This window comes from Falco cherrug, chromosome 2 (genome assembly GCF_023634085.1).
Source record: "Falco cherrug isolate bFalChe1 chromosome 2, bFalChe1.pri, whole genome shotgun sequence".
Classification (NCBI taxonomy): Eukaryota; Metazoa; Chordata; class Aves; order Falconiformes; family Falconidae; genus Falco; species Falco cherrug.
The window spans coordinates 74,956,982-74,978,509 of NC_073698.1; the positions used below are offsets into that span (position 1 = coordinate 74,956,982).

The following is a 21,528-nucleotide window of genomic DNA, read 5'->3' on the forward strand; positions in this document are numbered from 1 at the left end:
AAGAATACTGCAGATACCAGACAAATACCAGTTAAAATTTTGCTCAAAGCAAGAAACAACCTGCTCTAGCACTGCTCAGTATCAGTACCTGCTACTACAATCTATCATCTTCTTTGCCCAGCTAATGTAATGAAGCACAAACCCACCCAAAGAAAATCCCTCCATGGAATTACAAGGGTCTCAATTATTTTTCTAGCAGTCATAATCTTAGTGCACATATATTTTAAATAGTTAGCAAATAGAAACAGTAGGGTAAACAGATGCTTCCAGATTAGGGTTGCAGGCCAAATTCTGGCACTACTGGAATCCACGTCAGCATTTTGCTAAAACCTAGAATAAACCACACCTGGTTCTACAAAATGTAAATTAGACTAGGTATTTTACCACCATCTGGTTAACATTGCAGTTTTGATGTTTTATTGTCACATTAAAAAAAATAAGTATCTATGCTTCAAAATCACAAAAGACTTTCTATTTATTTATACTCAGATATGGCTCAGAGAAACACAACCTTCACCTAAGCTCCTACAAACAGGCAGAGCGCTCTCTACTCTAGTACACTGAGGTATAAGGAGATCCAATAGTTTGATCTTAGGAAGTTAAAAATTAAAACAACAAAAAGCCCAACGTATTTCTTCCGTATGCCACAGAAGAAAGAGATGGAAGCAGAACTCAGTAAAGTTACTTGCAAAGGGAAGGGCAGACAAGATAACTACTGAGGTGTCTCTTGTTCCTAGCACAAAACTCACATACAATCTCAGCCATCTGGTGACTTACTTGCCAGAAGTTCCAAGACTTGGATCATAGAAAGTTATACCATGTTTCAGGGAGCAGCAGAGGTCCATTAAGAAATTATGAACAAGTTCCCGTACCATCATCCTTCCCACCTCTTCAGAACCTTGAGGCACCTATAAAAATCAAAAAGGAGTAAAAAAGGCGTACGCCTTTTGGTATCACAGAAGGAAAATCTTCCACCAATTTCACTCCAGATTTTAAAAAGCTCCTTTTACAGAAATGCTAAAACAGCTTGGCTTTTGTTCAGATTAACAAGTTTCCATTTCTGTATTAGACATATTAAATATTACAATACTTCTGGTATCAAGGAAAGCAAACCTCAAAAATTTAGGTACAAATGTACTACCTGCAGAGCATTACTGATTCAGGGCATTTGCTAAGTCGTCAGACAGTAAAAGACAGAGAAAAGTCAAGCTAAAGAAAAGTAGTGATATAAAACATTTAAATACGGCAGGGCTACCCTGGGACTTCGAAGTCAAGGATCTAGTATTTAATCTGAAATAACCAACTTTCAACCATCCAAGCCAGGTTCACTATAAGGAAGTTCCAAAAGACAAAAAAAAAAAAAAAAAAAAATCACTGAAGCCTTCAGCATAAAGCATGTGAAACAAGCATGCGTGTGGTTTTTGGGCCAGTTTGGCAGAAGATGGAACTTTAATATCAGGCAAGAAAGGCAGATAGCTGACAATGCACTGAACATGCCAACACTTCCAACACTTCCAGGAAAGGTGAGGCATCAGTGCCATTACAGTCACAACCAGGAGCTGTGAGCTGTTTCAAAACTTGTGGGCTGCAAGAGCTGGCGGGGGGGGGGGGGGGGGGGGGGGGCGGCGCAGGGGGTGGAAAGGCAGGACAAGGACTAGGAGTTACAAAGAAATAAATTACCAGACCTTCAAATCCCCAGGGCTGACATCAGTAATCCCATTCCACCGGTAAAGTGACGCAATGTGAATCAACATTTCCGCAGTAAAAAAGCGCACCTTCTGGGTTTTGGTGATATTTTTATTTTGAATCACCTGAAAACAACAAGAGAAAAAAACCACAAGCAATTCTAGTTATGGCAAGTTATCACTAAATAATGGCAAATTAGCAACACCATTCTCATACACACACAGCTCACTCTCCTCACTACAGCTGCCTGTCCTGTTAACACTGTTTTCACACGTAGGACCATGATGAAGCCATAGGACTCTATCAACTTCTACACACTGCACGTACTTGACAGGACAGACTTTCAAGTTCAACTACAGAGCACAGAACCTATTTAGAGTAGCACAGCCACAGACTAGGATCATGGAAACCTGCTGGCAGATAGTAGAACTTGCTACAAAAGATGTTTGAATGAAAAGGAAAACACAGTGCAGGAACTTCTCAACAGTTCTACTGCATTCTCCTGTCTGCAGTTTTTTACTTCTCATTTTCCTTGCTAAACTGAAGGAGTCATACAGTGTGTTAGATTTCATCAACAACATATCCATACATGACGTATGATTGCCAATGGGAAAAGCTTAATTTAGAAAACAGTTTCAAGGAGGTTTATTTTACATTTAAATGGGTTTTTTTCTTCTTCTAAGGTTATTGCAACAGAACAATGAAAAAATATTTTTGGCTTTAGATTGTCAGTTGTGAACAGCCTGAGTGTGAGGCAGGCTCTTATAGTTACACTCTAAATTTGAAACTATTTTTTCTTCATTCTCTCAGTTGATCATACAACAGCATGTGCAGCATTGATACAGTTCACTACAGTAATTCAAAACAGAAGTTCAAAAATCATAGATACTGGAACTAAAAATATTTTTTTAAACATTCTTATAGAAATAAAATAAATCTCTGGGTTAGTTGCTGTACCCACAGCAGCAACAAGCCGGTGCATCACAGTGAAAGAGGCACAGCCACACTCTGAAGCTAACAAACAACAGAGCACAGGAAAGGCAGTTGAGAGTAAACCAACTCTCACACCTTTCAGCAATTCCCGCTTTCAAATTTTTGGTCTCAGCACTCTGTATCACAAGGTTATTTCTGTCTGCTATGAAAGAACCAGAAAAAAAAAACTTCAAGGTGGGGCAGACTTACCTCTCCAGTAGTACTTTGTGATAGGTGGAATGTACCCTTTCTTTTTCACAGAAACTTCTCTGATCTTGGGAAGACAGTTTTATAAGACTTTCCTTTTTCTCTCCTCCACCGTGAAATACCTTTGACCAAATTTATCTCTTGCAGCAGAAACCTTGCCATCCCAACGGTAAGCAAGTCCAAAGAACAGCTAACCAGGACCACAGGATGCAGCCTCAACAGAGCCCCACCAAGACTGTTTGGGGAATGGTACCACGCACCCTTCGACTGCAACCAGATAGCTCCTAGGAACCCCTTTTCATGTCACAGTCCCCATACTAAAATCACACAAAATCTTTCTTCTCCTGGAAAGAAGATTGCATGTCATTACCTAGCTCAGAGCTAACAAACCTACTCAAACCTAGCTGACCTCACCATTTTGGTGACTTCCTTTAAAAATGGGCATTGGAAAAGTATAACAAGCTTAGATCCTGAAACAATAACACAGCCAAGTTATCAACCTCCAACAAATATTATCAGTAATGGACACACTGGCAAACTTTCAGCAGCAGCGGCAGCACAGTACCAACATCTTAAGGAGTTGTATGTTTCATGAAAAATTACTGCAAAACTGTTTCCAGCAACAAAGAAAATAAAAAACGAGACAATGCAGTTTCAGGGGTATATCGTACCTTAGTTCTCAGTGTGGAAAGTAGAAGATTGATGGTAGAAACTTTGTCTTCCTTTATTTCAGAGCGAAAAATATCCGGAATGAAATCTAAGAAGACATTTCAAATGTTAAGTGAAAACATGAAAGCTATTTTCATACTGAAATGCTTCAGGGAATTCATACCCATTTCTCTTCAATGTCAGATTATTTACCTGTTACATTTAAGAATGAACCAAAAGGCTGCAATCAGAGTTCAGAAGGGTGGCAAGTCTGTAACTACAGTGTTGAGCAAGTAATGCTGCCAAACCTACTCTTATTGTAACTAGCTGATTTGCCAACTTGGTTATTAACACTTACTGCAACAGTATCTGTCAATTTCAAATACATTTCAGGCCCCAAGGTGCTATGCAGTATTTAACCCGAGTAAATGCCTAGCCTTTCCATTGAAGGACTCACAGTTGTTCTGCTGAGTGATTCTCAAGTATTTGGAGGTTACATCTCCAACTACATGCATCATCTTTTGGCTCACCTGTGCATCCCAAAGTTAGAGAACTTCAGTTTATAGAGAACTTAAGTATCTCAGATGGGAATGAAAGCCAGCTGTTCTGACTGGATCTAGGTGTGCGCTACCACTCCCTGTCCTGAAAGAACGTAACAACTGCAAGCAATTAAAAGAAATCCACAGCCCCCAGGGTAGCACAAACAATAGAAGTAAATAATTATGGCCTGTTCTCTCTCCCCTCACCGTAGAAGAAATGAATTGCTGTGGGCTAATGACAACTTTTTTATTTTTTTTTTAAGTATTTCTAGATCCCTTCTGAATTCTTTCAAAACCTTACCAAGGGTTGCAATTCACAACTTGAGAAACATCAGCAGTAGATTTCAAATCACTAAAGTCAAGAGAAGTTTTACATTATCTTCAGCACATAAGGGATCAAGTATTAATACGTATATGTAGGATTCAACTTTCTGGAGTCTTTTCTTTGTCAGTCCAGTTTGAACTCCTTCTCTAAGAGATATTGGTGTAATACTCTTGGACTGCACTCCCATGTAATGCCTCCATAAGGGATGCAAAGGACATTACACTGGTCTCCTGAATCACTGACAAAGAGCAGTCTAATGGAATACACAACAATTGCCCTGCATGAGGATAGAAAGGACACACAATCTTTAAAACTTCAAAAAAAAAAATTAATGCAACGTATCCACTGTTACTGTGCTACAAGCAAGGCCGGAGGTCATGAATTTTTTTCTGCTTATTAACTCTATGGCCTCAAAGTTATATTACATTTACCTTGTCACCAATGGCTTTCTATTCTTGCAGTGTTTGCAAATAACAAGCATTATTCTCAAGAAGAGGCACTCACTAGAATACTGAAGAAGTTTTAAAGCTTGTCAGGTAGTAAGATTAGAAATATCTTAGAATATATCTTAGAAATACTTTTTATCTTATTAGTGCTGTTTAACTGATTTACAATTTGCATTACCTCATGTTTATTATCATCTATAAAAGACCCTGCCTTAAAAAAAGAAACACAAGCAACTGTGAAGTACCTTTTAGTTCCAGCATCTGTGTCAAGATTGCATTGTCACCAGCAATTAAAAAGGAGAGAGCAAACTGAATATAGGCCATACGGACATCAGTTCTCCCCTAAAAAAGATGAGAGGCACTAGTAGCATACAGATTGTACACAACTGCAAAATTAATACCGCAACAATTTATTATACTTTTAAGTACCATAAACAGGTAAATTAAAAAATAATGTAAACATGTTGGACACAGCCACACACACACTTACATGTAATACATCCACAGTACATTCATTTAAGAAACTTCATGCATTAAGCAGATCACAGTCTGTTAGTTAACATTAAAAAGGAAGGTATCCTAGTTCACATATTTTTCAATTCTCGATATGTGAGATAGGTTATAAATAAATTAAAAAAACATTAACAGTAATTCCCTGCCAAACCCTGTACACACACCACTCAACATCCTCACTTCTGGATGCACTACTGGGTACACAGGACAATTCACAAAAATACTCAAGAACAGTAATGACAGTAGCGCTGCTGCCATTTCTTACTATATAGGCTTCCAGAGCAACGTCAGCCTTGGGGAATCTTGCAGCTTGTTGCCATCTTGGAGCTACAGTACATTACACACGTCTCTCAGCTATCACAGCTGCGCATGGAGCTACCCAGGTAAACTTAGAACAGCTAAAAAAAGGCCCTTTAAAAAGGGGCTAATTGTTATAAAACTACAAATTCTGGCACAGTGGAAGCAGTGAAAACTTTGCCTGGAGAAGGATCGTAGAATATGAACAAAAAGTCACAGAATGGTTTGGGTTGGAACGGACCTTACAGATCATCTAGTTCCAACCTTCCACTATGGTCAGGGACACCTGCCACCAGACCAGGTTGCTCAAAGCCCCGTCCAGCCTGGCCTTGGACACTGCCAGGGATGGGGCATCCACAGCTTCTCTGGGCAACCTGTGCCAGTGCCTCACCACCCTCACAGTAAAGAACTACTTCCTTATATGTAATCTAAATCTGCCCTCTTTCAGTTTAAAACCATTACCCCTCATCCTATCACTACCTTCCCTGATAAAGAGTCCCTCCCGATTTATAATTTTTGAAACATACTGCGCAAAATTGAATTGTGTGTAAAAATGCCTGAAAGAAGATACTGACTAGCCTAAACATAAGGCAGAAGCAACTCATGAAGGGTTGAAAGAATAAATAAAGAGAAAGAAAAAAGATTTTGCTGTAAGCTTTGGGCCTGATATCTTTGTATTAAAAATTCACCTCTGATAGCCAGTTGTGATATCATCATTTCACTGAAAGCTGAGCAAGACCTTTAATCCATTTTTGGAAACTTTCTTTCTTGTAGGTTACTAGCTACAAGTAGCTACACAAACTCTAACAAGTTTGTGGTCAAAGGCTACATCCAAGCATTTAAATTTAAGGGGTGGAGGTAATCCTAAAGACAAATTCTGCAGAAAGGTCAAAAAACGTGAGATCTGACATTCTAAAAGGTTTCAGGGAAAAAGGTAAGTGTTTGGGGTTTTGCCTTCTACTTGTTTGCTTTATATATAAAGTCTCATTTGTTACCGCAGATGGCACAAACCCAACACAAATGTACACACTCATTCTGCAAGTCATCTTTAAAACCTAGAAACAATTTATCAGCATTGAAAATATCAGACTTACTATACATACACTTGTATTTGGAATAACTTATAAATATTCTTGCTCTAAAACACTGCTTCAGGTCAACTCTGATTATTTTTAGCAAATGGAGAGGAAACAAGAAATAAAGTTCTTTTTGGAAAAAGAGAGCTGAGTTTTTCTACTCACTCACAAACCCTCCTTCAGCATTTGCACCAAAAGATTGTTTAAAACTCTTGGTTATATTTTTAAATGCAATTACTCTGACTGTACTAGTATTGGGCAAAATCTTCTCCCCATTAAAACAACTGCAGAACCTCCAACTTCCATTTATTTCAGTGGGACCAAAGTCCAATCCTTGCACTGGAAAAAAGACTGAGCTCTTCTCAAACATATCACTGAATAGTTTTCAAAAGCTTACCATCACTTTCACTCCATTTCAGACATTAAAAGGGTAGCCCACAGAAACTATACATTTATATTTCACCACAGCTTATTAGAAACAGTCAAGGCACTTCAATGTGTTGCAGTAATTCTACAATGCACTGTAGAAACAAGGTTATCCTAAGAAGCTCAGCACCCTGACAAGATGAGAAAGAGCAGCATGGGATAGAAGACGAAGCAAGCTCCACCTCAAGGGTGCATACCACCCCTCCCATTATTGCAGATACTCAGAAACATTCCCTGGAGATTTCTTATATAAGTAGACAGGAAGCTCTCTCCCCACAGATCAGTTCTGCTGCCAATTAGAAACAATCAAGAAGCATTTCAGCCTGACACAGGACAGGAAGGGAAGAGGTAAGTTACCGCAGATAAAAATGCAGCAGACCAGCAACAGCTTAGTTTTAAATACTTGGCAGAAGAAAACTGTTGGGAGCCATGGCATAGCATTTCATGGCACACAGTGACTTGATTTACCTTCTTACATCTTTTTTTCAATAATCCAGGCAGAAATTTATTATTGAAATCGAAATGGCTAAACACATCCCTTGCTGAATCTGGCCCCTGAGCCACCATTGCTGACAACAGGGTAAGGCACAGTCGGCTCATCCTAAAATGAAATGCAGAGGAAAACCTGCAGGTTATTTCCAAGATGACAGCTATACAACCAGTCAAATCAAGATATTAAAATTTAGACCTTTTTCCTGTAAAAGAAATGACCCCACTCCACCTCCAATACCCACCCAAGCCCTCAGGAGTTTCAGGCATGAAGCAGTTCTAAGTCAGTCCCAACACAAGCAACCAAGACAACCATTAGGAAAGCATCCCTGCAAAGCTCTCACTGCAGTTGATGGGAGCTTTAGATGAATATGTAAACAACCATTTTAATGGCAATCACAACACAGATTTAGGCCAAACACAAAGGTCATTCCTCTATTCACAAAGAACTTTAGTTGTCTTTGTGAACAGTCTATTTCTGCAAGCATGTGTCTTGGACAGAGCCCCCAGTCCTGCAAATGTTTATGTGTCTGCTGCCACAATCAGGTCCACAGGAGCTACAGCCAATGCTGAAGTTACAGATGCCACAGCATAGGCTGAAGACTGCATTTTTTGTGTTTTAGCTACGTGACAGAGGTTTTCTTCAGTTGAAGTATGAAGCATGGCCTTGTCATGAACTCAATTCCATTATCTACACTCAGTTTTGATTATTGCTCACTGACCACTGGGAAAATTTGCCTGAGAAAATAGAAGAGAAGTTAAAATAACAGAAAACATAATTTCAGGCAGTGATGGCAACTGGGAAGAAGGGGAAAGGGAAGAAGGGAAAAGGGAATGTCTATTTATATTCTTCCCAAAAATAAAGCTGTAATGAGAGGCTGGATATTCACCTTATAAAGTAGGATAAAAGAAGAAAGTGCCAAAAATTAACAACTCATAAATTCTTAAAAGTTTGCCATTTATTTCAATGGGAACATGACAGAGCTGTTAGGTACAAGTCTGCAGACCTCTATCACCTGAACAGCCACTACACTACCCATTAAGGGGTTTGGAATCTGTCCATCATGTTGCAGTCATGAACAATCTGCAAGAAAGCCGTAGATTAAAGCTGAGATCCCATTTGGACATACCACCACAATAAAATCCCTTTGCACATCAAAAAGGTAGCACAAAAAAAGCAGATCAGAATATCATCAGAAATCTGAAGCCTTCTCTATGCAGGTTCTGGAAGGATTACTCCAAAAGCAGTGACCTTTAAATGCTTAAGTAGTGCAGATCTTGCATAGTTTCAAAATTTACTTAAAATATACCTATCAACCCATATCTGAGATTCTATGTACAGTCAAAATGCTTGTTACAATAAGATAAACTGAGTGGTGCAGGAAGCATGGTTGTGCTCAAGAACTGGAAAACAGAAAACGCTTTTCTAATTCTGGCCTGTTCAAAGACTGAAAGACAAATCATTGGCTCTAGACAAGTGATTTCCAGTCTCTGTTTCTTTCTCTCCCTTCTTCTTCCTCCCATGTTTGTATTAAAACGTCTCTGGCACTTGGAACTTCTCAAACCCTGTCCATGGAGCATGAAAAATTGTTGTTTAAGACTGGACTAAGTAACACATGAGTGCTTCAATCAGGTTAAATGGCCTTAGACTGAAGAGACAGGGAAAATCAGAGGAAAACCCATTCTAAAAGAAAAAAAGCAAACTACTATAAACATGGAAATCTGACTACAAAAAATACAGGGAAATAAAAGACTCAAGAGCAGCTCTTCTTGCCATCACAAGATAGACTGCTCAGCCTTGTGAACTATGAGAAAGCCTGCTCCTATCTGTTCCATGTAGTACATTTCACTTCACAAACCAAGCAGCACTGAAATAACAGGACTCAAGGTACCATCCACTTTACCTCTCACTAGGACAGGCGCAACTGACGAAAACAACAGCCTCGGGGAAGTATTATATAGCATTAGATTGTGTCTTGTACCAAAGCTTCCACCTTGCAAAGACTTTCATGTGCAATTATTCTATGAAATGTCATCAGCATCATTAAATAAAAGTAGATTATTAGCAATAAGTCAACCTGAATATTGCAACATCTTGTACACGTGTGCAAGAGCCATACAGCCCCTCGCGATCAGCTAACAAGAGATTCTCCAAAACAGTATGGAGAAGCCTTACCTGTGATTTTCAGAATACAAAGCAGCATAGACCAATCTCATGTAGGAATTAATCAACTTTTTTACTATGTTCATTCCCACAACAGAAAAATGGGAGAGGTCACTGGCTGTCCTCAGTAAAATGGCTTCTAGAGCTTGAAAGATTAACAGCATCTGAAAGACACAGAAATACGTTAGTATCTGTCAGTGTCAGGTCCAGTTTGAATGATTAGCTGAGCAAACAGTAGTAAACTGTTAAAAAAAAAAAAAAGAGTAACCCCACCACAAGAGGAACATATGAAGGTGGAATTAGCTTCTGAATTCACCCCCAAATTAATGCTTCTTGGATTAGTTCTGAAAGTGCAAATTTTCAAGGAAGCCCCTATACAGATACTACATGAAAGACCAGAGAACCACAGGAGGTCAGCTGACTCCTCTTTTCAGTTGCTTAACTCATGCAATTCAGTAGTCGGAAGGGATAACTTCTGCTAGAAAACCAAGCCAACGTGCTGACTGAAGGCCTGTAAAATCCTATACAAATAAACTGAATGTAAAAAAGGGTCCCTCCTCACCTGTGAATTGAGACCTGCATGCATATGCATGATTTATCTACATATGCACAACAGCTGCTTCTGGGGATGCAAACACAGACCGCACTGCAAATCTCAGTACAGGCTGATGGATCTTAAAGGCCCTTTTCAAGCTGGAGACCAAGGCCTAGGGCTAATGAACCAATGCTTTAAGAGACAACTGCTATTAAGTGCACAATGAAACGTGCTGGAGAAAACCATCTGAGCTCCTTCACTCTTGAATTGAGTCCTTCTAGATGAATCCAGAGTCCACATGGCACTGGAACTGTATTCATGACATGTATTAGCCCCTCTTAGTAAAAGGGTCTTGAAGCAAGCATGTCATCAAACATAACAAAGATTGTCATCGCACAGACAAAAATGATAATTTAAGGCAAGGACCAACAAGTGGGGGTTAAGAACACTATCCAATTTTATGTTGTAAGTAGACTTAAGTTAATAATGCTCCCCCCACAGTGGAAAAAAAATAATTCCTTAATTCATTCATCATGTTCTGATGAGCAAAAACTGTGCCCAGCTCAGATGAGAAATATGAGGTCAACTCCACCAGTGGCTTCTTAGAAATATTGATGAGGGAGACGTCTAGTTATCTAAAAATAATTACTTTCACTGGACTAGGTTTTTTTGTTTGTTTGCTTAACTGCTTCTGTTGACCCTCTTATTTCACAGATGGTCTTTTGATAACATTTAGAGAACCTCAAGAGCTTGGTTTTGGCAAGACTACTGGTTGTGCATATCATTTAATCCAGGACCATCTTTGCACTGAAAAGGGCATTTCCCACTGGATCAGTGCTTCTGCCACTGTGACATCCAGGGAGAGGAAAAACACCAACAAACCAACCCATACCACATCACCAGAGCTATTCACGCTGCAAAGCATTTATTCAGCAGTTCCTCTCCCAGTCGGGATGCACAGTGACAGGTGTTAAACTACAACACCCACGGCAAACTTACTTCATTTTCAGGTTTCCTTTCTCCATCCAGAAGTTTGAATATTTCAGCACACTCCATGGAAATTTTAAGGTATCCCTCCACGACATCATATATTTCAGGTGACGGCAGCGTCTTAGCAACAGAGACGAAGGTCTCCAGACCTGTGGTGAGAGAGTTTCAGGCAGGGACCCACCGCCCGGCCTGGGACAGGCCACGAGCTGCCCCCAGGGCCCCGGTCGGCGGCGGGCCCACGCCCCGCGGGAGCAGCACGTGCCCGCGGTACCGTAACCGCAATCGCCACCATCATCACCGCCGTCATGCCCACGACGTCGCTCCGGGGGCAGGAGAAGTCTCCGGGGTCCCCGCGGAGCCGCTCTGCGCCGGCGGAGCACGCCTTTACCTCAGGACCGCACCGCACCGCCGGGCACGGCCACAGCGCTGCACCGGCCGGCACGCCGGCCGCCCCCCGCCCGGCCCGGCCCGGCCCCTCACCCTTCCCGGCGGTGGCGGGGTCCCGCAGCAGCGCCTTGAAGCGGGCGCCGTTGAACTCCTCCTCCTCAAGACAGGCTCGCTTGGCCGCCGGTGGGCCGGCCGCGGTCACGCTGCCGCGCTTCGCCATGGTGCTACCGCCGCCCCGCGAGGGCCGCCCCGGAAGCGGCCTTGGTAGCGGCGCCGCGCCCCGGCAGGAAGCGGCAGCGGAACGGGCCGCCTCCCCGCTGCCAGCGAGGGGCGGGGGCGCCCGGGCCCTGAGCGGAGGGGGCGGCGCGGGGCCGCGGCTCTCCCGCCCTCAGAAGCTGAGGCCCGGCTGCAGCAGCGGCCTCTCCAGCCCCCGCCCGTCCCGGGCTGATCTCTCTGCTTGAGACCGCCCGGCCTTGCCGCTCCTCCCGCCGCTGCCCCAGCTGCCTTGCGGCTCGTAGTGAGCACGCTGCCCCGCCTGCCCTTCGGGGCTTTCTGGTGGAAAATGGCCCCGCTCCGAACACCCCCCCTCGCTGGCACGGGGGTAGTTTTGTGAGAGAGCCGCGGGCACTTGGGCGCTCGCCTTTGCGGATGGACCCGACCCTGTCACACATTTCAGTTGGTGCCTCCTTGCCCGAAACAGCCCTGTGCGGTGCGGTTGTTGCCTGTCAGCCAACCGCCCCCCGTCCCCCGTGGGGCATTCGTTCCCCGGGGCAAAAAGCAAAGCCACTTCGTACGTGTACCTGCATAAAAGCATAAACTACCCCTTTGCGTGTTCCACCATTTAGGTTGGAAAAGGCCTCTCAGGTCATGAAGTCCAACCGCTAACCCAGGACTGCCAAGTCCACCACTAAACCATGTCACTAAGCACCGCTTCTATGTGTTTTTTTAAAGGCCTCCCTGAGCGGCCTGTCTCTTCCAACACCCGACCACGCTTTCAGCGAAGATATTCTTCCTAACACCTGATCCAAACCTCCCCTGATGCAACCTGAGGCCGTTTCCTCCTGTCCTGTCACTTGTTACCTGGGTGAAGAGACTGACACCTGCCTCGCTACACCCTCCTGCCAGGCAGCTGTAGGGAGCGGTAAGGTCCCCCCTGAGCCTCCTTGTCTCCAGGCTAAACACCCCCAGTTCCCTCAGCCACTCCTCATAAGCCTTGTGCTCCAGACCCTCCACCAGCCCCGTTGCCCATCTCTGGACACGCTCCAGCACCTCAATGCCTTTCCTGCAGTGAGGGGCCCAACACTGAACACGCCATTCCAGGTGCGGCCTCACCAGTGCTGAGTGCAGGGGCACGATCCCTTCCTTAGTTTGTTGGCCACGCTGTTTCAGATGCATGGGTGTGTGTTTCATTGTCAGAGCAGTAAGTGCCCAAGTTGACAAAAGGAGTTAAAAACAGTTGCCACACCTTTTATTGCCTCCCATTTCTCTCTCAGGATGCTTCAGTCATCTCATTTGAAGTGCAGCCACACAGTCCCGACTGGTACTGCTGAGGGGTAAAAGCTTTTGGACTAGGGGGACTTCAAAAGCAGATCTCCAGCACCCTGCAACAGTCTCATCCATCACCACTTGAAAAGTCAAGCAGATTTGTGTCTCCACTGGCATCACAGTTTCACAGGATTGCAGTCCCATGCAGTCCTGAACCAAGGAGACACAAACTTTGGAGTGCCAGGGGAAAGCACAGGGTGCCAGGAGGCAGGGGAGGAGAAAACTTCTTCAGATACTAGGGAAAAGGTAAAACGATTGTCATCTGCAAAAGCAATAGCAATAAACTGCTTTCCAATTAACAGGCTGTCTTTCCATTACATTTTTAAATTTATTTGGTTAAAACATCTTACATAAATACTAACAATTACAAGCAAATAATGAGACACTGTACGAGGGTACTGGTCACCTCAGCCTGTGAAACACATTACTCAAGGTGGCCAAATGCATCGTTCTCTAAGCTTAAATTGAAACCGGAGGTTTTGCTTTCAGCAAGAGTTATTCCAGGAGAAGCGCAGCAATAAGGAGGAATGGAAGAAGTCTTGTTCTTATAAGCTGTTAGATATGAAATGCCAACAGTTGAAACAGTAGTGGAAGATGAAAGAAATTGTTTTATTATGTCAGTAAAAGAAAATTAAAATCAAGTTAGAGATCTATCCAAAATGGATTCTTTTTCCTATTTACAAGTAATAAATAAAAGCAACATTAATATTTTTCTGTTTTTCCTGACACAAGTTTTTGTTAAAACTGCTGGTGTCTGGGTTTTGGGTTGGGTTTTTTTTTTGGTTGGGGTTTTTTTTCCACAAAATACTGTTAAAAAAAAAATGATCCAGAAGAGGGCAACATTAACAGCCATTCTAAGATTCAGAATGGACAAATGCTTTAAGGTTGATGGAAGATGCTGTAGTATTTTAAGAACAGACGGTGCAGTAAAATAAAAGAAGGTGAAGTTAAAAGGCATAAAAGGGTAAAATAAAAGGACTACATGAGACTGGAAAAAAAAGGCAATGTGAAAATATGAATTACTGGATACTAGGTATGAGGGCTTTTTTAAAGTAACAGAAAAACAAGTCTAGAAAGTGTCTTAATGCTAGTTACATCATAGTCCAAACTCTGCTATTTCATGATATTTCCAGAAATACTTAAATTTTAACTCAGTAGATTTCAACTATTTTTCTGTTTGTTTTGATGGCAGTTTCATTTGAGATTCACCATAGTATAGCAAAATCTATGCAAAGGCACAGATTGTTCAGTTCTTTCATAAGACATTATTGATGGTTTGTTCTGGATGAGGGGAATCCTTTGTTTCAAATTTACCATTTTCTTGAAAATTAATTGAAGGTATGCAGATACACAAATATATTTGCAATTCCAGAAACTGTGGGGCACATAATATGGAAAGTAAATCACATTCTCAAGAGGGAGTTGTTTTGGTTTTGAGAGGATGAAAAGGAAGACTAGAGCTGGTAGAAGTAAAAAAAAATATTATTTCACACAGCTTTTAAAAGGCTTAAAGCACCCATACTGATACCATCCAGGTAAAAGTCATGTTTGTCAGATTTACAAGCCTGATCACTGTCATCACACCATTTCTCATAGAACATCTAGTATAAAAATATTGCTGCAAAATACTACTGAAAATTATTTTAATTACAACTTTAAATTCAATTCTTTCTTCTTGCTGCCTGAGTAGCTGTCATAGACCTTAATGAGGATGGTAAGGAAGACTTAGTTTCACTTCAAGCCAGATTATTTCCATGTTCTTGCTGTAGTGTACTTTGAAGCCTGTCCTTTTCTTTCTCTGTTGTATCTATGACAGTTTTCCTCCCCCAAGTCTGTGCTTTGGCAAGCTCCATTATGGAGACCCAATCAAAGAATGAGACATCAAGCTTAGACAAATTTCATCTGTTCTGTTATGCCTACACAATTAACAGATGTAAGCAGTGAATGAGTCAAGTATTAATTTCTGAGCTTCCCAGTTTTCAGTAAATTGAAATATACTTCTGTGATTCTTGCCAGATGAACATATAATCATATCCAAGATACACATTGTCCCTTCGGCATTTGCAAGTCCAAAAAATAATTCCCCATCCCTCACATGAACCTTAGCTCGTGCCTTTGTTCAATGAACAGTTCCAGATACAAACAGAAATAGTTAGGCCAAGTGACCTTTTCCTGCATCAGTCATAATCCTACCTCTGAAGCCTTTACCAGCTTGAACAGTGTCCAAGGTAACATCCCCCAGCCCTGCAGTCCTGCCTAGTTTTCCCTTGCCTCCCAAACCTGAACGTTATTCCTCACTCTAGGATCCTCACTCATGCAATCCTGAAGGCAAAATCTGTCCTGGCAAATGAAGCCACTTCTTACCCAATAGCTTCATCAAGGTCTATCTTCTGATTTCAGCCATAAACGCTCCTGTCCTGCTCACCCAGCCCCTATCTCTAACCTTTAGCTATAGCTCAGCAATACTTTCTATGCCAGCCCTCAAGCTTAAGTCAGTTGAGACGATTTTACATCATTCCCTAACCATGTCCTGGTGAGCCCTACCAAATTCAGCCTGACCTCCTGGCCTGCAACCTCACACTACAGACGAGTGACTATCCCTATAAGTAGGGCTGCTGACAGAGCCATACCTAAACAGCCGATGCTAAACCCAGACCAGACTTGACCTTTAAAACCGCTGTTTGGTTTACTGGAGCCCCTGCCAGTTACAGTACCACTGCACCATCACTGCTGTCAGTGGTGCTTAAGTACGGCCATCACTTAATGACCATACATGTTCTGTGATTCCCTACTCCACACTAACATTTGTCCAGAGCATGTAGGAAATGCAATAGTTTCTTATCATGTTTTTTTCATTTGATATATAAATTAATTATAGAAAGCATTCCTAGGAACTGAACTTCATCAAAAATCACATCTTTAAAACTGCTGTTCTCAATGTTCTTTCACGGTTTACAGAATTATTTCACAGAAAAGATTCCTTCAGTTTTCCCAAAATTCAAAGTTCCTGTGTGAGATACAGCTGTTTATCAGATCTTTCCTCTTTCCAGCCTTTGACACCTGAAGGCACGGGATCACAGAGGGAGAGAGGGTGGATGCTGCCATGAGATGGGCTAAGCATCAGGACCACTTCCTCAACACAGCCTTGCAAGAAGGGAAAACTCCCAACACAGCCCAACACTATCAGCTCTTCATCATCACGTGTCCAAATGCTCTGTGCCCCACACTCCCACTGTCCTCACTCAGATCAGCCCAGTGCCAGCTCATACACTTGGAGATAAAGACATTGCAGAGCTTGAATTCCAGAAGTTCAGAAACAAGGGGTCTCAGTGATGGTCAAGAATGGTGTACAGACTCAGGAACTGAGTGGGCAGGCTGGGCAGAGGCAATAAACCCTAGTGAAACCGCCCTGCAATGTCAATGCCACTCTGGCATAAGCAGTTACAGCAATTTAGTAAAACCACAACTTACTTTTGCTCTTGCTGTTGAAAAAACAAAATCACCCCTCCTTCTCCAGTCTCTTAGTTATTTCAGCTGGAGCAGCACTTCTCTGAATAGCTAAAGGAGTGCATTTTAAAACCTGACTAATGACAGTTTATCTTCCCTACCATTACACTAGAGCCCTATCGATATCAAAGGACCTAACTCACCTGCGGCGTCAGCAGTACAAACATACATTAGCACCAGGGGTTTGAGCCAGAGCGCGGTATGAGTCGGGAATCAGGCTGCTTGCCCAGATGCTGAAGATGGATGGAAAGATCAGTACAGAAGGGAAGAGGCCAGAAGAGCAGGAAGGTCAGTGAGCAGGCTGGGAAGAGCTATAAGCTGAAAGCAGCTGTGGGTATTTATTTGCAATAAACTGAATAAACTCTTTAGTTCAATGTACAGAACAGGACCTTTGGCACTATGGGACAGTTATATCCAGAGGTGGAAAAAGGGTATCTTCTATGCATTCTGAAATCCTTCCCACCTTCTACACATGGAACAATCTTCAACCGGCATCAAGCCTGAGGTAGTTTAATATAGTCACTGAACATCTCTTCAGAAATTAGTGCTGAACCCTTATGGTCCTGAGAGAAAAAGCAAGCACTTGGAAACAATGCACTATTATTTTCAAAATTTGTTATTTGCTTCTAATTTTGGGGTGCTCAGGTTGAATTAGTGTGAGGTTTGGATCTCAAAACCATTTAACTCTCACTGATGAGATATTGATATGGGCTACTCTTTTCTGAAACACTGCCAGTTTTGCATGCCTTTGCACACCTAACTCGAGAGACCTTGAGACCTCATTTTCCAAGGCTTTTGGAAAAGCCATTGCTTTTTCAGTGCTTTGACATTGATTCTGTGGCTTTAAAAAGCTGCTGTCTTGAATTTTAAGTACACAAGATCATTAGTCATTTTGGAAAATCTTAACCTAAATACATATTAAAGGAGAAAAAGTGACAACAACAAGCCAAAAGACAGGCTCATAAACCTATAATAAGGCGCTTTCACAAGTAAACAGGCTGATTTCCAAGACTGTGGTCCACCCAACAGCTCTGTCCTAATGTCCTTCTTAAACTGAGAGGCAAGACACACAGTCTTTTCCAGTCTGTCTTTGCAGATTAGTGTCAGGAAGTGACCAGGGGTGATTTATGTGCTTTAAGAGGGCAAGAACAACAAAGCCAGAAGCTTTTTCTTGGTGTGCTTATTCTTTCTCCACCTAAGATCCTTTTTTCTCTTGTTTCCAGCAGTAAGCTCTTTAAGATGGGGCATGTCTCCTAATTCATGCCTATACAAGTGCCCAGGTGTACTGCTAGAGAAAATCTGTATACAGGAGAGGTGCCAGTAAGACTGGCAGCATGCAGGAGGGTGAGTAGTGACCTTCCTGCTACATGTGGTGAGGTAGCTGGAATCAGATGTCATTTGGATGGAATAAAACACGAGGAGACTTTTACAAACTTCATGTGTTACACCCTCCTCTTTTGTGAAGTGATCAGGGTCTCTGTGATGTTATAATGAGTTTGGCCAAGAGTTGGCTATGCAGAAAGCAGCTTATGACCACAAAACTCAAAACTTGTTAGCTAACCTTGCTCTCTCTGAAATGAGTAAAAAAAAGGCAGAAAATAACAAATAATTTCCCTCCTTCTAAACCTGCTGGGTGAGGTTCTGTGCTCTGTATTCATTCAGACTTCTACTTATATGCGTGAGAATGTTTCCCAACTTGGTCCTTGCAGAATTACTGCACACTTGAAGATCTTGTTGGAACTTAAAATATGTAGCAACCCGTGAGAACTTAGAGCATCCAAAACACATTTAGAATTCAAAACATACAAGAAAGGCTTCTCTACCACTGTCTTAATTCTTGTATCCATAGAAATAGGAGTTGAATTGGGAAAAAACTGCTATGTTATTTCAAATAATTGCCATATAGTGATTACTGTAAAGCCTGTGCTTTGTTTTAATGGCTCTGACACTCATTTCCATAGAAACAGAGAAAGGATAGCAGCCCACTTGTTTGAACTGTCTTCTAGATTTCATCTGTGTCAGAACGGAGGAATATAAAGCATTTAAAAATGTGGGAAAAGCCTGGGGTTTTGTACTTAGATTTTTTTGGTTTTTAACCCCAAAAGCCAAAGAGAAAATTAGTAAACTTATTATTTTGGGGGAAGAGAATGAAAATTACATGTATCAGCTTCCAATGAATTTACTGGGAAGACAAGAGAAAGAAAAAGCGCTAGAAGGTGTAGTGGGGAGATGTATGGTTGTGTGTGTATATATGTATTAATATATATGTGAAAAAGTATTTCTGAGGTTATATATTTCCAATTATTTTTGTTACTGTGCTATAGATCTTTTGATTTTTTTGACTAATAGAAAAAATTAGGCCATCTAACTCAACTATCTTCTATTATTTCACATTGTTTATTTCCTAACTGACAGCACTACTTTTATTTGAATTTCCATACATCAAGCCATGATATGAGTTTCATACTGGCAGTTTGTCTGAAATTTGGAGGAAAATGAATGATATGGAGAAAAAAGAAATTAGGAAAGCAGATTCTGGCTTTGCTCTTGCAAAGCTTCCATGAAACACCACAGTTCCTGCATTTTTGACATTGTGAAATTATTTCTCTTCTCCCCAGGTTCCAAAGAGAGAAACTGTTTGAAACAGACATGGTATCTAGCCTGGATTCTAACTTACAGCCTTTCATTTTTTGTTTGGTGAAAAAATGAACTTCACTCATGTTGCTTATAAGGAAAGGCCAAGGCTGAGAGATTCTACATGCTGAACATGTCTGGATTAGTTATTTTGTCTTCCAACTACTGAACATTGCCAGCTTGTAGAAGCTGCTTTCAAGGCTATGGCAAAGAAACACATTCTGTACATCAGGGTAATACTTTCTTCCTTCTTAGCTTTGTGTTTTACACTGCTGTCTCCAAGTTTACAATTTAAGCACTACCCGTAGCAGGGAATAGCAGGGATTACCAAAAACATTACAGATTTTAGGTTAACGTTGAATAGCGAAGTAGCCCCCATGGAGAGAGGTGGTGTTTGTCAGTGCCATTTTACTGAAAACATGTCTTCAATTCTTGTTGGCAGCAATGTCCATAAGTTGCTTTCCCCCATAGGAAGGCTTTCCTAAAACACAGATTCCTACACATAGGAGCAGTCAACTGCCTCTAGTGTTGTTATTCAGCTCTCACTGCTTCACCTCCCTGGAGGTTACCTACAATGTTTTGAACCTCTCCCAGTTCAGTCATTCCACTTGAAAACCGTCTTTGCCTTTAGGTTATACCTGCATGGTGCCAAAAGCATACCAGGCTCCACCACTGGATGGTCTTTTCCTTACAGCACCGCAGGAATAGAACAAAACAATGTTATCTCATTGGAAAGAGAAGATTCACAAGTTCTCATAAGGCAAACAGTCCCATGGGGTCTTCCGATTATAAGACTTGATTCAAAGCCTTTCAAGCATGAGTACAGGGTATTTCTCAGTGATTTTTGATGTTTTATGTATTCTTCTGCATTGATTGTGTACTTTTCACAGATTTGTTGTCTACTCAGAGTCACGCACATCAGGCTGACTTGCCATCATTGACATTTATATTTCAGGGATCAATGAGCAGTTCAGAGAGGAGGAGGTGAACCTGTTAGACCTATAGCAGGTGGCCTGAATGTGAGATTATACTTCCATTGACTGCATAAGGGCATGAGGGTCTTGCATTGTGATGCCACAGATCATCTGACTGCACTCACTTGAAGTTATGGTAGATATGTAGTTATGGTAGACGTGGTAGGTATGAAGTTAGGGTAGACAAGTAAGTTCACTGTAGTCATCTAAACACCTTTCTAGAGGATCCGAGTATGGCCCCCAAATGCTATCTTTTATGGCAGGGTAAAAATCAGTGCTACTTACAACATTCCCCTGGGATTAATTTCTGCCTTTGGTGGAACTAACCTGTGACAGCAAGTTCAGAAAATGTTCGATTAAATGACCAGGTATGGCAAGATCAAGGGGAGTGATGAGAAAAGTTGGCAGAAGACTCCTGCAAGTCTCCTTCCGGTACCACAGCCAGAAGGCACAGGGTAATGGTTCAGTTCAGAAGCAAACACTGTCCGTATCTGAAGCAGCCAAAAGGAAGGCTTTTGCACACCTGGCGGAGCTACTGTTCTCTCTTCCCATCCACGTTTGCAGTTGAAGATGCTTCAGAGCTATTCCATTTTATCCTGTTCTTTTGGCATCTTTGATCCCATTTATCCAAGTTTAGTAAAAATCGATGGCATGTCCCTGACCTCAGGCAGGTGCATGTGAAATCTGGTTTGCTCTTATCTGTCCAAGACTAAGCAAGCATGATTATAATGTATGTGTTATCCAGTTGTTGTTGTGTGTGAAGAGGGAGAGAGTGAGGAAAGAAAGTGGATTCAGATTCAAACATGAAGTTCAAACTGGTCAAAGTTCAGTGTAACCTCCAGAAAGAAGTGCCAAAGTTTGGAAATTCAAATCTGGATGCTATCCAACTTCAGTTGGAGCAGGAGGAGAGGAACAGAATTAACAACATTAGTTTGATTCCGTCATCATACTCACCCATGGTTGATTTTTTTTCAGGAGAAAAATCAGTGTGAACATGCTTGCCAGGATGTTAAGAGCAAGATGTTCTTGCTACCCACTTTGTACCCAAGCACAGCCCCAGGGCAGAAGACGCTTTGCATGCCCTGTTTCCAGTGTTGCTTTTAGGCTCTCTTTCCTGAGGGCAGCTCTTACAGGAGCTAGGAAATGTGTGTCCTGATTTATTCTCTTT

General features: G+C 41.9%; 1 protein-coding gene across 1 annotated transcript in view; it reads right to left on the reverse strand.

Annotated features, from left to right (window-relative positions):
• URB1 (URB1 ribosome biogenesis homolog) overlaps positions 1 to 11,957 on the reverse strand; it is a 53,570-nt gene extending 41,613 nt beyond the window's left edge. The window contains exons 1-8 of the mRNA XM_055703310.1: positions 11,794 to 11,957; positions 11,323 to 11,462; positions 9,801 to 9,952; positions 7,604 to 7,736; positions 5,069 to 5,165; positions 3,537 to 3,622; positions 1,686 to 1,811; positions 778 to 908 (exon numbers count right to left, since the gene is read on the reverse strand). Of these exons, the coding sequence (XP_055559285.1) occupies positions 778 to 908; positions 1,686 to 1,811; positions 3,537 to 3,622; positions 5,069 to 5,165; positions 7,604 to 7,736; positions 9,801 to 9,952; positions 11,323 to 11,462; positions 11,794 to 11,920 (992 nt within the window). The 5' untranslated portion in view covers positions 11,921 to 11,957. The remainder of the gene's footprint in view (positions 1 to 777; positions 909 to 1,685; positions 1,812 to 3,536; positions 3,623 to 5,068; positions 5,166 to 7,603; positions 7,737 to 9,800; positions 9,953 to 11,322; positions 11,463 to 11,793) is intronic.
• Between the last annotated feature and the right edge of the window lie 9,571 nt (positions 11,958 to 21,528).